General features: G+C 46.6%; 1 protein-coding gene across 2 annotated transcripts in view; it reads right to left on the reverse strand.

Annotated features, from left to right (window-relative positions):
* The window catches only part of LOC126557504 (growth hormone secretagogue receptor type 1-like), a 37,942-nt gene extending 26,263 nt beyond the window's left edge, over positions 1-11,679 (reverse strand). For both annotated transcript variants that reach the window (XM_050213299.1, XM_050213300.1), the window contains exons 1-2: positions 11,088-11,679; positions 10,810-10,972 (exon numbers count right to left, since the gene is read on the reverse strand). In XM_050213299.1, the coding sequence (XP_050069256.1) occupies positions 10,810-10,972; positions 11,088-11,174 (250 nt within the window). In that variant the 5' untranslated portion in view covers positions 11,175-11,679. The remainder of the gene's footprint in view (positions 1-10,809; positions 10,973-11,087) is intronic.
* Between the last annotated feature and the right edge of the window lie 1,321 nt (positions 11,680-13,000).

Consider the following 13,000-nt stretch of genomic DNA (forward strand, 5'->3'; position numbering starts at 1 on the left):
CTAGCTGCCCATGCGATGTGGTTCATTTGTGAGGGCTGATTATCGCGGATGAGGGTGAAAATCGCGGCTGCACCCAAGAAGAAATTTCCAAACTCCATAAACACCTGCAACGCTTGCACATCCTGCATCGAATGGTCCGAACGGGTGGCGATTAAAAATATGTTTACCACTCCCACTGTGCTAATGGTGAATCGTTTAGCGTTCCATAAAATTAAATTAGGCTGTGCGATACATGCCGATACAAACAATTCTTCCGAACGAGTGACTACAGCATGCAATCACCAATTACACGGCTGCATCACAATAAACCACCGTGTGCGCACGGTGCGAGGGAGATGCATAAAAAGGGGTGCATTTATCTTGCTGTTCCAGCAACACAACAACAGTAACACCTTTTCACAACCCTCCGCTCGTTTCTTGGGAGTTTTTTTTTTTTGACACCCTCCCTTTTTTATTCCCCCAGCAGCGCTCAAAAGCTCATTAGTATGGCTCCCAGGTGCAGCGCATAAAGCACGAGCAGCTCGCGCTCGCATTACGGCGCCCTGCATATAGAAATGCATGCAACAGAAGGTGGTAGGCACCACGATTGGGAGCTCAGAAAAAGACGAAAAAAAACACACACACACACTCACACGGATGCAGCTTAATTTATGTAGCTGAAGGAAGCGAGCAGCGAGTTTGCTTATGATTGCAGCTTTAACGATGGCCTTTAGTGCCATGGGTATTCGGCTTCGCTCTCGATCGTTATTTTCGTTCGGATGTATCGGATGGTTTTTGGCCGCTTCCTCGTCTCTTAATCCGCTTCACCAAGCCGATGGTGATCATCTTTCACCGTCCCGTGCCTAGCGGGGCTGGCCGGGAGGAATGCATTATGGTTGCTTTGTATCGTTTCTCGTCAATAAATGGCTTGGTGTGAATGGGGATGTAGGTTACTATCCTGCGGTTTACTGCTTCTAGCGATCCGGTGATCAATAGATGCACATTTTTTTCTTGTAGGTTTAAACTACATTAGGTACGGGCAATGTCAGGAAGTTACTTTAAAATGTAACCACACTTTAATACACACCTCAAACGCTACAAGCTGCTGGTACAGCGACGTTGGACTTCTTTGAGACTTCCAAACACAGATGCTAATTACTATTTATTGCCCAAACCTGCCGTAGCCTTTTTTTTTGTGCCTCCGAATCTCCAGTAGCACAATCTTGACGCTGGAATGTGCTAACAGCAACCGGCTGTGCAACTCGCCCCAGGGTTGTGGCGTTACACAGTCGGGCAGCAATTTGCATTACCCACAAAAATGGAACCCTCGGCGGGGGAGTACACATTGTACAAAAGAGGAAGAAAAAAAAGTGCATCGTCAAACTTTCGTCATGCGGCGAGGATGTTTTATTTGAATATTTGTTTCACAACTTTAAGAGCTTTCGTGTCGTGTAGTCTTTTTTTCTGTTGTGTTGGATTTGCTCATCTGCAGTGACGATAGGAAAGTATCATCACCTACAAAGAACTCTGCACCCTTGGAAGATGCCATTGCCCCCCCCCCCCCCCCACGGTAAACCTCACGCCTTCACGGTATCCTTCAAGATGCACCCGGTAAAAGTGCATTCGGAGAAGCATGTTTCTTCTTCGAATTCTTCTTCCAAAATCATACACACCCAGCAGGGGCTTCAGCTTGCCAGGTAATGGCACGGGCAAAGTTCAAACAGCTTAATGAATTCCAGCTCATCCTGTGCACACTGCAGTCGTGCAGCGTTCACTTGGAGGTGCTAAGAATCTGAATCGCATCATTTCAGTTTGGCACAACCCACCCAAACGGGAGTTTCATTTTACAGCCCCAGCCAGCCCCCTTTGCTTTATCCGATTGTGGTCGATAAGGAACGGAAACCGATATCGGAACCGATCCGGTTTAGCATCTTCGCTGCCGAAGGCATTGCACTTTGCTGCTCCGTATTCACCATTTTTTTTTTTAGTGCACTGCTCCAAGGTGCAACGTAATTCGATTCCTTCGTGCATCATTTAGTGCAGGGTAGATGTAGCTCGATGTAGTTCCAATTTTTGTGTGTGGTTTACCTCACCACCATGAAGCCAGAGCGAACGGTGCGAACGAGTGTGCACTGCCTTAGGATGTTCTAAAGACAACCTTGGCTCGGGCAAGGCAACAAAAAAAAAAAACACGCAAGGATGCTTGTGTGTATCGCAACGTACTGACACCAAAGGTGACTTTCAGCGTCCGATAATGCAATGAATTATTATTGTTGTCTTTTCGTGCACACGTGCAGTACAGTTTGCTGCGCTGCGCTTTTACCTTTAGTCCTCGAGGCTTTATTATTTGGCGATGAGGCACGTCCGCAGCCGGTTTCGGTGGCTTTTTTTGTTGCCTTTCCTCTATCCATTGTGTCTTGTGAGAAAACTCGCCCACACACACACACACACACTTCCACACCGCAGGAAAGAAAAGATGCAAGGTATTAGAAAGTGCCAAAAGAAAATCTCCTGCTGCCGCCGCACAAAAGAACATAATGGAAAACGATACATTTTAGCGTGTTTTTTTTCAGCTTCTTTTCTTTCCTAGACAAATCGAAAAATATGTCCCGAGGAAGCATTTCCTATTTGCTTTTATCTTTCTTAAACCGATAAACTATCGTAACGAGGAAGAAAAATTGGATTTAGATTTTTCATTTTCTCAATATGATGTAATGTCGAAAAAACACTACCCAAATGCTGACATAAGATGACCTATTTTGTCGCTCGTGCCCGTCTATCGTTTTCCATTAAAACTGGCACCGTTTTAATAACGTTCGATTGATTTATTCTTGTTGGATTGTGCCAAGAACGGCGTACAAAACTAAACCCACAGAAGGAACAACAGCAAAAAAAAAAAAAACGTTATAGTTTCTAACGCAGATGAATCTCGTGTACCAGCTGGAGTAATGATGATTTATGACGCTTGATAAAACCGCACCGTACGGCGTGGTTAATGTTTTTCCACTTCCGTCCGGGTTATCTCGCCACTCGGCCCTCGCACGATCAGTGGCCGCCGTATGGGTGGATAGTGTAACTAATATTCTCGACTTTCGGTTACATTATCCCATCGTAGGCTAGCTGATTTAATGGTACTCGGGGGCAACAAATGGCTGCTGAGCTTTCAAAGCTTCAGCCGGTTGCGAACCTGACAATGGGGTATGCTAGTGCTTCGGATGGCTGGGTAAGGGAAGCATTGGACAAACGGACGATTGGACATATGCTGCTCTGGTCAGCTTCAGCAGTATTTGAGGGCGTAATGGGCAGATGAGAAGGACGTAAAGCAACGATCTTGATGATGACCTAAATTTTGTTCCCTCTTTCTCACCAGCCGTACACAAAGGACTGCAGCTGCTGGGTGGACACTCTTGGCGGACGCACTTGGAAATCTAATCCCAAATCACATGGTAAAGCTTCCAGTTGGAGTGGAGAGTTCTTTTGCAGGAGCGTGATGTGGCGAAATGTGGCGAACCTGCTCGGGAAAGGGAACAAATGGCGGTCAGCTTACACAACACACCGCACTTCAAACTGCAACGGATGGGAAGATGCGGGTAAATGCACATAAATCGATGCACTTTTATCTTTAGTTCCGATGTTCCGTTTGTTCCGCCATACCCTCGTAAGGTTGACTCTCTGGTCACTGGCACCCTTAAATGAGCTTCTGATCGGATCGGAATTCTGATGTGAAATGGGGGCAGGGTGTTTTTTTGCACCTACTCTCTGAAGTTCAATCTCAGCATTACCGCGTGTGTATGTGTGTGAAGGGATGAATGAAAATCGAGTTACATAGCAAAAGCTAGAAACCACAACTGGATCTTGTTTCTAGCAGGGAAAGGATAACATTATTTGCCACTCAAAGACCACACACCAACACACACACAAACATAGTAAAAAACATTCCACATAAAAACCAAATGGAGCAATGATTCACACACAACATTCCTTTGGTGCAGTGTTTCACATTACGAAGGCAAAGATGGGTGGAAAGGAATGCACTCGAGAGAGGGAAACAGGTTACATGCTTTCTTGATCAGATGAATTGCATTGGCTACTTCTTGTCGTTTAGTAACGTAACGCTAATTTGATAGAAGTAAACTAAGAGTTAATCTGATTGGACGTTTAAATAAATGAAAGTGAAGAAATTCTGCGGAGGTATGTCAAAATCAAACGTAGTCTCAATCACAATAGGACATAGCGATCTAGAATAAAGAATGCTAGAATGCAAAAATCCAATAAAATAATCAACTTTTTAAGGAAAGGTTTTTTGGTGGCGGGGTTCACATCCATCAGACATCCTGAGACTGTATAAGACAACGGTACTATCCGCATTAGAATATGGAAGCATATGCTTCCATTGGGCATTCAATACGCCTATACTCAAGCCTGAAAGGCTCCAGTATCGCTGTCTTAGACTCGCACTAGCGAGCATTAAATCCACACACAACATGTCCCTAGAATTGATGACCGGAGTGATGCCGCTCAAACTACGTTTTGAAATGCTGTCGCTTCGCCTTCTAGTTCGTTGTTCAGTATCAAATCCCTTGATAATAGAAAATTTTGAAGCGCTTCTAGAGACAGTTTCTAAGAGCAAAATCCTCAAGATTTATGAAGATTTTGTTGCCCTACAAGTGCATCCTAGCGCTCCACAGGCATTAAATCGTGCTGCCCTTCCTGAGAACTAAAGTTCCCTTTTAACAACAGATTCCTCGATGCGCGAGGAAATTAAGACCATACCTAATGATCTTCGCCCGAGGGTAGTTCCAGGCATTTTCATGAACAAGTATGGTCATTTAGACCAAATAAGCCAGTACTACACTGATGGCTCATCCTCTGAGGAGGGCACTGGCTTCGGTGTTTTTAGCGAGTCCACCGAGGCATTTTTCAAATTGAGGCAGCCATGTAGTGTTTACACCGCAGAGCTAGCCGCCATATTTTACGCACTATCGATGATAGCAGCGAGACCTTCGGACCAGTACTTCATTTTCACTGATAGCCTTAGTGCTATTGAAGCACTGAGAACTCCGAAGGCTGTTAAGAGTCAGGATTTCCTCAACATCAAAATCATTGAACTGCTTGGCTCAGTGTTCGATAAGGCGTTTACGATCTCGCTAATTTGGGTCCTTTCTCATTGTGGAATTACCGGCAATGAGAAGGCCAAAACAGGCGTCCAAGAACGCGCTTTTTACAACCGACCTATCTCGGCCCAAGAGTTCCTTCGTCTTCCCACAGCAACTTTTCCTGTCTCGCTGGCAGAGCATGTGGGAGGCGTATGAACTCGGGCGTTTCCTTTTCTCAATCTCTCCGCAAGTGTCCCTGCGGCGTTGGTTCGATGGGTTCTCTGTAGACCGGGCGTTCATACGAATGATGTCTCGATTGATCGACTGATGTGAATGCTCATCTACAGCGTATAACTCTGGCTCAGACAAAAGTGTGTGGCTGCGGTGACGGATTCCACGATGTGGATCACCTTCTGTGGTCCTGCGTGGAATTTGAAACCGCAAGACCCTCCTTGTTGAGCGCAGTCGAGAATGTCGGCAGACGACCGGGTACAGAAATCAGAGAAGTGTTGGCTACCAGTGACCTCCCCTACATGAGGATCATTCACCGATTCGCCAGAGACAACGGTCTTGTCCTATGATTCCACATCCCTAGTATCCTTTCAATCCTTATTCGTGTTTCCCCATTCCTTTTTTGTTAAATGTTGTGTTGTCTATGTCTTAAGTGTATCTTTTGTAGTGCCACGGGTGATCCGATGACTGGGCAACAGCACTCGAGAGTGGTTCCAACACTGCTGTAAAAGGGAGGCAGGCGTTGTTCAAAGTGCAGTGTTCTCTAGTCCAGTCCAGCTTTGATAAAACGAGTTTGACAGCGAGTTCGCTTTCGCTGCTGCTGTATAGAGCTTTTCTTGACAATAATGTCAAGACATTATGAAATGAATGAAATCAATGTTAAGATATTGATGAAATGTCTTAACAATATTTAGACCTTGTCTTAGCAATATTTATTTCTTTGTTGCAGTCCAGACCAAACTACAAAGGTCAACAATAGAACGGCCACAACACCACAATAGCCGAAATTCGGATGCAACCAACCACCATCATTACAATAGCCACAGCAATAGGACCGGACCATCAGAACGCACATTATCCATCAAAACATCATCATCACCATCATCAGCATCAGCAGCACCACCCATCCACAACCGAGTATGCCCGGGATAAGGCAAAAAATAAGGAGGAAATGTCGTATCAATAAGTTCATAAAATTTACTCAACACAAGCGGTGTTGACAATACGGCACTGTACCGTCTTAATCAATTGTAAATAAATAAATTAATTAATTGTAACTTAAACTACTAGCCTATTTAAACTACTAGCTGAATAATTCTTAATTAAAATATGATGCTTACTTACAACGGTACATTGTGGCTGCAAAACAACGATCGCAAGTAAGCTATAAGCTACAAGTACGCCCTTTTAATTATAAGCCAGAAAAACCCTCTATTCTCAAGGGGTTTGAAACATCCATGATTGTCTAAGTAATTGATTGCCCTTAAGAATCTGTTATGACCGTAAAACCCAAAACTAAGCTCTTTTCCTCTTTTAGCTGTAATTTCCTTCCCTTTTGCGGGTCTTGCTCTACCAGCCTCATCGACACCGAGGTGTAATGAGCGGGAGAGAAATTAAATTAAGCATCTTACGAGCACAATCCGATCATTCGACGGTGCATTGGCTTACATTTTATGAACCACTCAATTGCATCCCACTCTTGTCTCTATCTGCCCAATCCCCCACATACGCCCATGGGAGATAGCTACCTCAGCCTCCACCCACTAACTTCCGATTAGCTTCCGAAAGAGCATGCAGATGGTTCATTTTCATAACTTTTTTTCCCGTACACCGATACATGCACTGTACCAGTGCAGTGCACCCTGGCTCACTGATGGCAGATTTATGTGCCACCAGGTAATCGGTTTATTGCCTGACCACGGTCGATACCTGGTCAAAGCGCAAATTGCGCGCCGCATGACTAGCGGTAGCCGTTATACTTTTTGCATTCCAGTGCAGGACATTGCCATTGGCATATCGCACGCGAATTGCCTGCCAGGCAATGGAGCACACGCGAGAAGTGAAGGGAGTGCGTGGATGATAATAGTGCACGAAGAAGAAGAAAAAAACAAAAGCGCAAGCGAACAGCACTGAAACGTCCTCGAGCTGAATCGGAATGAACTCGAACCTTTCCTCTTGACTCGAGCGTCCGAAGAAGACCGACTCAAACGGACACAAATCACCCACCGAAAGGAGCGAAAGCGCAACCAGAGCATATCCAAAATTAATTGTAATTTCCGGAGCGGCCAGCACCTCCGGCAGCTTGAAAGCACCCCGTGGTGAAATTGCATTTACATTATCTCACTCGCGCCGTGTCGCTTCCTTCCGTTACCAGCAGGACGTTAGCCCCAAGGCAGACTGCTCGACTGCTTTTCGGGAGCTTTATTTTTTTTCGTCGTTTGATGTTCTTTGCTCCACATGGTTTGTGTATGGAACGAACTTCTTCTCCACGCGTTAGAGCATCACCTTAAAGAATGGGTGGCTTGAGCGAGCCAGCACACGCAGAATGCACGAACGCCTTCTTGTCTTGTCATCTATAAAACTCATCGCCAACCAGGGACCAGTGATATGGAAATATGGCGCTAGGCGAAGCAGAACAAAACAACGCCCCTCAGTTGAAGTCAATTCCTAACCGTACCGCACAACTCACTGCTGCAAAAGAGTTGCCCACAGCCCACAGAAACTGCCCACAGCCATCAGCCAGCCGCCAAGATCGGCATTATTCAATACATATTCATCAGGTCTGGGATTAGACGCGGCAAACTGAAACAATCGTAGTCCCAAACTTGTGGCCCCCGAAGGTACCGTAATAGGAATTACTTTGGGCAGTGTTTCGCTTCCTGGCAGCTGAAATGATGGGCCAGCTGTTGGGTAGAAAAGACAAGGGAAAGCATGGTACCGCCCGTGCCGTTGATTGGCATCGAGAGATTTGCTGTGGGATTCTGGAACTGTCCTGGGCACGCATCGCGGACCGTATCCTTTTTGTCGTTGGCGTTGGCGGTGTCAGAATCGGTTGCGTTCCGCCTGACGTGGGACGCATTTTGGCAAGTTATCTCTATTGCTTGTCCCTGTCTTTCTCTCGTTCTCTCAAATTTTGTCTTTCACTTCCACTTGCGCTATTCACTTTCAACACCTACCGAATGGCGATATGTAGGAAGAAGCGTATCCCTTGAGATTCCCTGCTGCGGATATGGATCACTTACACGCAAAAGATTTGAATTTTTGTGTTGCCGCTTACTTCTGTTCGCAAATTTGCACACCCACCGAAAAACTCTACCATGCGAAAAGATAACCGGAAAAATATCGAATTCAAAACACCCAGCGCACAAGTAAGTGATCGAGCCCCGTACCAACGCTATCGTGTGCCAACCACCAAAATGGGTAATATTTTATGTTAATAATGTTGTACAGCTCATTCCAGTAGGAGGGAAATGAAGTGAGGATTCCTTCGCAGCACCACGCTTCTTGCGGCTTTGAGATTGCTTGCTTTTTGGGGCATTAATTCTTGCCGAATTCCTTCGCGTATCGCACCGTATGAATGTCTGGCTATACCAACCAACTGGCACAACTGTTGCATCAATGCATCGCACTTATTGTCAGCAGGCACACACCGACAGACTGCACAATTTGCTTTAAATTGCCATCGTATGTAAATCAGACCAGTCCAACGCTATCGGGTAGCCAACCCGAAATCTGTGAGCGCCAAATGCGCGCTTCTGTCTGGGTGCAACCAAAAACGATGTGAACACTGGGTATTTTTGGGGGAATCGCAAACGCAAAAAATGCATCAGACCACCTGCCGTGCACTACGGGTACGGGTGCAGCTGATGACAAGAGACTCCTTCAAGGTGTGAAACCACAATCGACCAGGAAAGCAGGGGAAAAACTTTTCATACTTTATGGAGCTAATGGAGCGTTATTGTCGTAGCGAGAGTTCGTCAAAGGTCAGACCGTACGATGGACAATGAGGTTTTTCGAGCCCTGTGGCATAACGGCTAAAGTTTTGTACGGGTTAATAAGTTCATTTCATTTGATTCACAAACAAGGCATGATACCGAAGTAGCACGGACAATGCAGATGCAATGATAAATTTGTGACGTGAAAGTGGAAGCATTATAATTCAGTGATATATAATAACAGCACAAATTCATGCTCAATTCTTTATCCTTCCCGTAGTGTCTAATTGCATTTATCCGCATCAGCATGGATTTATGCTCAAACTTTCTACTTCGACAAATCTTATGTGTTTTGTGTCTGTTACTATGTGCAACAGTGTCTGTAAACGTCAAGTAGACACTATATACAGGGCGTTCGGGATATTTTTGACCGTAACATTTTTGTTTATAACTCGTGATGGAGTTGGCATAGGAAAACAAGCAATACGTCATTCGACAGCTAAAAGTTTACGGAACAAGCAGCGAAAACATCCCGTTATAAAAAAATGCCAAAAAAGAATACATTGTAGAAGCGGATCACATGCATCATGATGATCCGCGCCAGACGCGACAACCGCCGACACGGTTAACACCCATAACAACCGGTGGCTGACTTACTGCCCGGCGGACGTGCCACGGGTGCCGCAAACCAAGTTCCCCCAGACGGTGATGGTGTTTTCCTGTGTGTCATCGGAAGGGGACGTGATGCCGCCCCACTTTTCCGAGCAGGGGCTGAGGCTGAACGCGGCCGGGTACATTTTCATGCTGGACACCGTGTAAAGCCTTGGATCACGAGAGTAGCCAACGGCAGACCGTACGTGTTCCAGCAGGATTCCGCTCCGTGCCATACAGGCTCCACAACGATAAAGTGGTTGGCGACCAATTTCAACGACTTCACCGCGCCGAATGTGTGGCCTCCCAGCTCCCCGGATCATAATCCAATGGATTATTTCGTGTAGGGCGCGGTGGAACGGGACACCAACAGAACCTCCAACAACACCAAGGTGGAGCTCAATTCCATTTTCCGCATGGCTTCTGAGATCAGAGATCCTTGATGTTTAAAGGCACTGTACTGCCTGTGAACCCCAGCCGGAGAAACCGCTATGCAGAGAATAGAGAGGGTTCAGAGGAAGTTTAAGCGCCTCGCTGTCCGTAGATTTCTACACGGCTACACCGTTCCTGTGCCCTCATATTCTCTCTGCTGCCCTATGTTGGGTTTAAAAGATATTAGATCCCGCCATTCGCACGCGCAGTCCTACATCATCGCATGTATCCTTTCCTCTGAACTCGACGTTCCTTCACTTCTATTTTCTATACCCCTGTATGTCTCTTCTCGACGACTTCGTGATAGACCACCCATATTTATCCCTTCCCAGAATGATCCTTGGTTAAGATGTTGCGTCTTTTTCAAAAGAGATCACGAGCTGTTCGATTACAACTTTCCTTTTTCACACTTCCGAACTCGCCTTCTAGAGTGCACTACCTTTACTCCAAAAAATTCCTTTATCTCTAATGAATAAATATGAAAAGCTATGTTATAAAAGCAACAACCAACTTCAAGTTGAAGAACCCTCATAGATAACAGCATCAATATAATTCCGAACGGAAAACCCGTTAAAACCCTCGTTTCCGCCATCATGGAAATGTGCGTTTAGCAAGACATCCGGTACGAAGCGACCAGCTAAAGAAAACCTTTCCTCCCTTAAGCCTCCTTTTCACAGCGTTGTGACAGAAATCTGACTACTTACACATCTCTTCGCCGAGCACCCAAACCTCTGGCGGCGAATTGACCTCCACCAGTACGGTGGGAGTGCAGACGAGCAGAACCAGCAGATCGGCGATGCTGAGATTGGTGAGGAAGATGTTGGTTGAGTTGCGCATATCCTTCGTCTTGAGTATGACAATTGGGACCTGTAGTAGGCGAAAAAAGAAACGAAATTGGAACGAAAGCGACGCATTACAGTGAGTGTGCTCGTTTCTTTGCATGTATGTATGCATGCATGGATTACTCCGTCCCGTCACTTACCATAATGTTGCCGATAACGCCGAGACACATGATAATGATACAGAACACCATCGACGTCGCCCGGATGTACTCCGGAATTTGGGGCATTTCGCTGGAATCGTTAAAGCCAGCAGCAGCGGTGCCATCGGCAACGACGAATTCCACTCCGCCATCGAACAGACCCCGGTCAGCGGTACTGGTGGTGGTGATGTGTGTGGCGGCACTAGACGAGGACGAACCTCTCGTCGCTACTACACCAGCCGTCACCGCCACCGACGGCCGTGTACCGTTCAGAAGCAATCTTCCGAACCGATTGCTGTAAGTGTTACCATATCCGGCGTTACTAGCGTTACTGCTGCTGGACGAGTCACCTTCCAGCGAGTACGCAACGTTGCCGAGGATCAGCTGCGACACGGCAACCCATAGTACCGTGGCCACTCCTACCGCACGGACCGCGGATCTCCCCTGCGTCCTTGACCGTTGGTTCGACGTCGTTTTGTTCCAGTTGCTTGATTTGTTTGACCCACCGCCACCACCACCACCGACCGTGCCAACCGAACCGTCTTTAAACCACGCGATGTCACTGCCCCTGTCCAATGATGCACCATTCTTCGGCACAGCATTCAACTGTCCTGTGGCCACCGGTGGGACACGGGCCGGGGGTTGGTTCGACGCAGCACCCACCCACCCGTGACCACACGCAACCCCAAGGACATGCTCGTCCTGTGCATGCGTTTCTGCCCGCCCCACACTCCTCACACCTTCCGGCCCACCACGGGACGACGGTGGACACGCTGGTACGCTTGCGGTATTCACACTTTGCCGGCTTATTAACAGCACCACAAGCTATCACGCACCACCCACCAACCTTCTCGCTGGCTGGGGCAATGTTTACAATCTTTATCAACCTCCCCCTATTCCCACCAATCTACCGCCTTCTTCTTCCCTTTGCACTTGTCTACACACGCAGCTGACTCAACGATCGAAGGTCGGAGCTGGATGAATCACGCGTACGCTTTGCGTTACGGTTCGCTTCACTTTGCTTCACGGTTTTCACTTCCGTTGCCCACCTGAGAAGTAGAAATAAGAAGATAGGTGTTAGAAAAAGAGAAATAGCAAACGTTGCGAATAATGCAATACTCCACTCACACACTCCAAAAACAGCATCGTGAAGATTGCGATAAACCAGCGCTAATAAATACATCGAAGCCGGCGAATGATCGGAACGTGATAAAAGGTGTTTCGATACGTGGAAAACTTCACAACGGATGGGGCCGGAAAAAAAACGGAACGAAAAAAGACACACAACGCATTATTAAATTGGGGCACACGGTTATGGTATCGACAGCAAGAAGATTCATGCCAACCACCAGCCATACTTATGGCTCTTTGTGGCGTTTATTTTTATAGCAACATGAATGAGCTGACCGTGTACGCGCCTCAATCACCGGTGGCAAACGTGGTTGTGAAATAGTATAAATTGCGAATTGAGATTACGCGCAACCTCGTACCTAAACGATGCTTCTTAGAACTTCTTCTGTCCAAAAATCGACCATATGTAGGCGATCATGTGCAAATTCCGTTTGATTTGTTCCGCTCACTAATTTGCTGTCTGTTTATGAGTTTTTCACCGAAATCACTTCAAAACCAACTCTTCGGAAGCTGCGCCCCTTGAGTGGTTGAGTGATTCTTTTTTGTGCCCCTCATACACACACCCGTACAAACTCATCGAGAGATTTGTTCCCCTGGCCATGTTCCTTGTCAGCTCCTCGCAAATTTAAGGGGCATCTAGCTAAGTGTGTGGGATGTGTGGTCACCGGATAAGGGGGTACAGGTAAGTTGTAGCAAATTAACACCTTACACACGATTGTAAGACGATGAGCAAGCAAAAGACCGACACCGCAAACCGCAAACACGCGACCCTACCGCAATCT

This window comes from Anopheles maculipalpis, chromosome 2RL (assembly GCF_943734695.1).
Source record: "Anopheles maculipalpis chromosome 2RL, idAnoMacuDA_375_x, whole genome shotgun sequence".
Taxonomy (NCBI): Eukaryota; Metazoa; Arthropoda; class Insecta; order Diptera; family Culicidae; genus Anopheles; species Anopheles maculipalpis.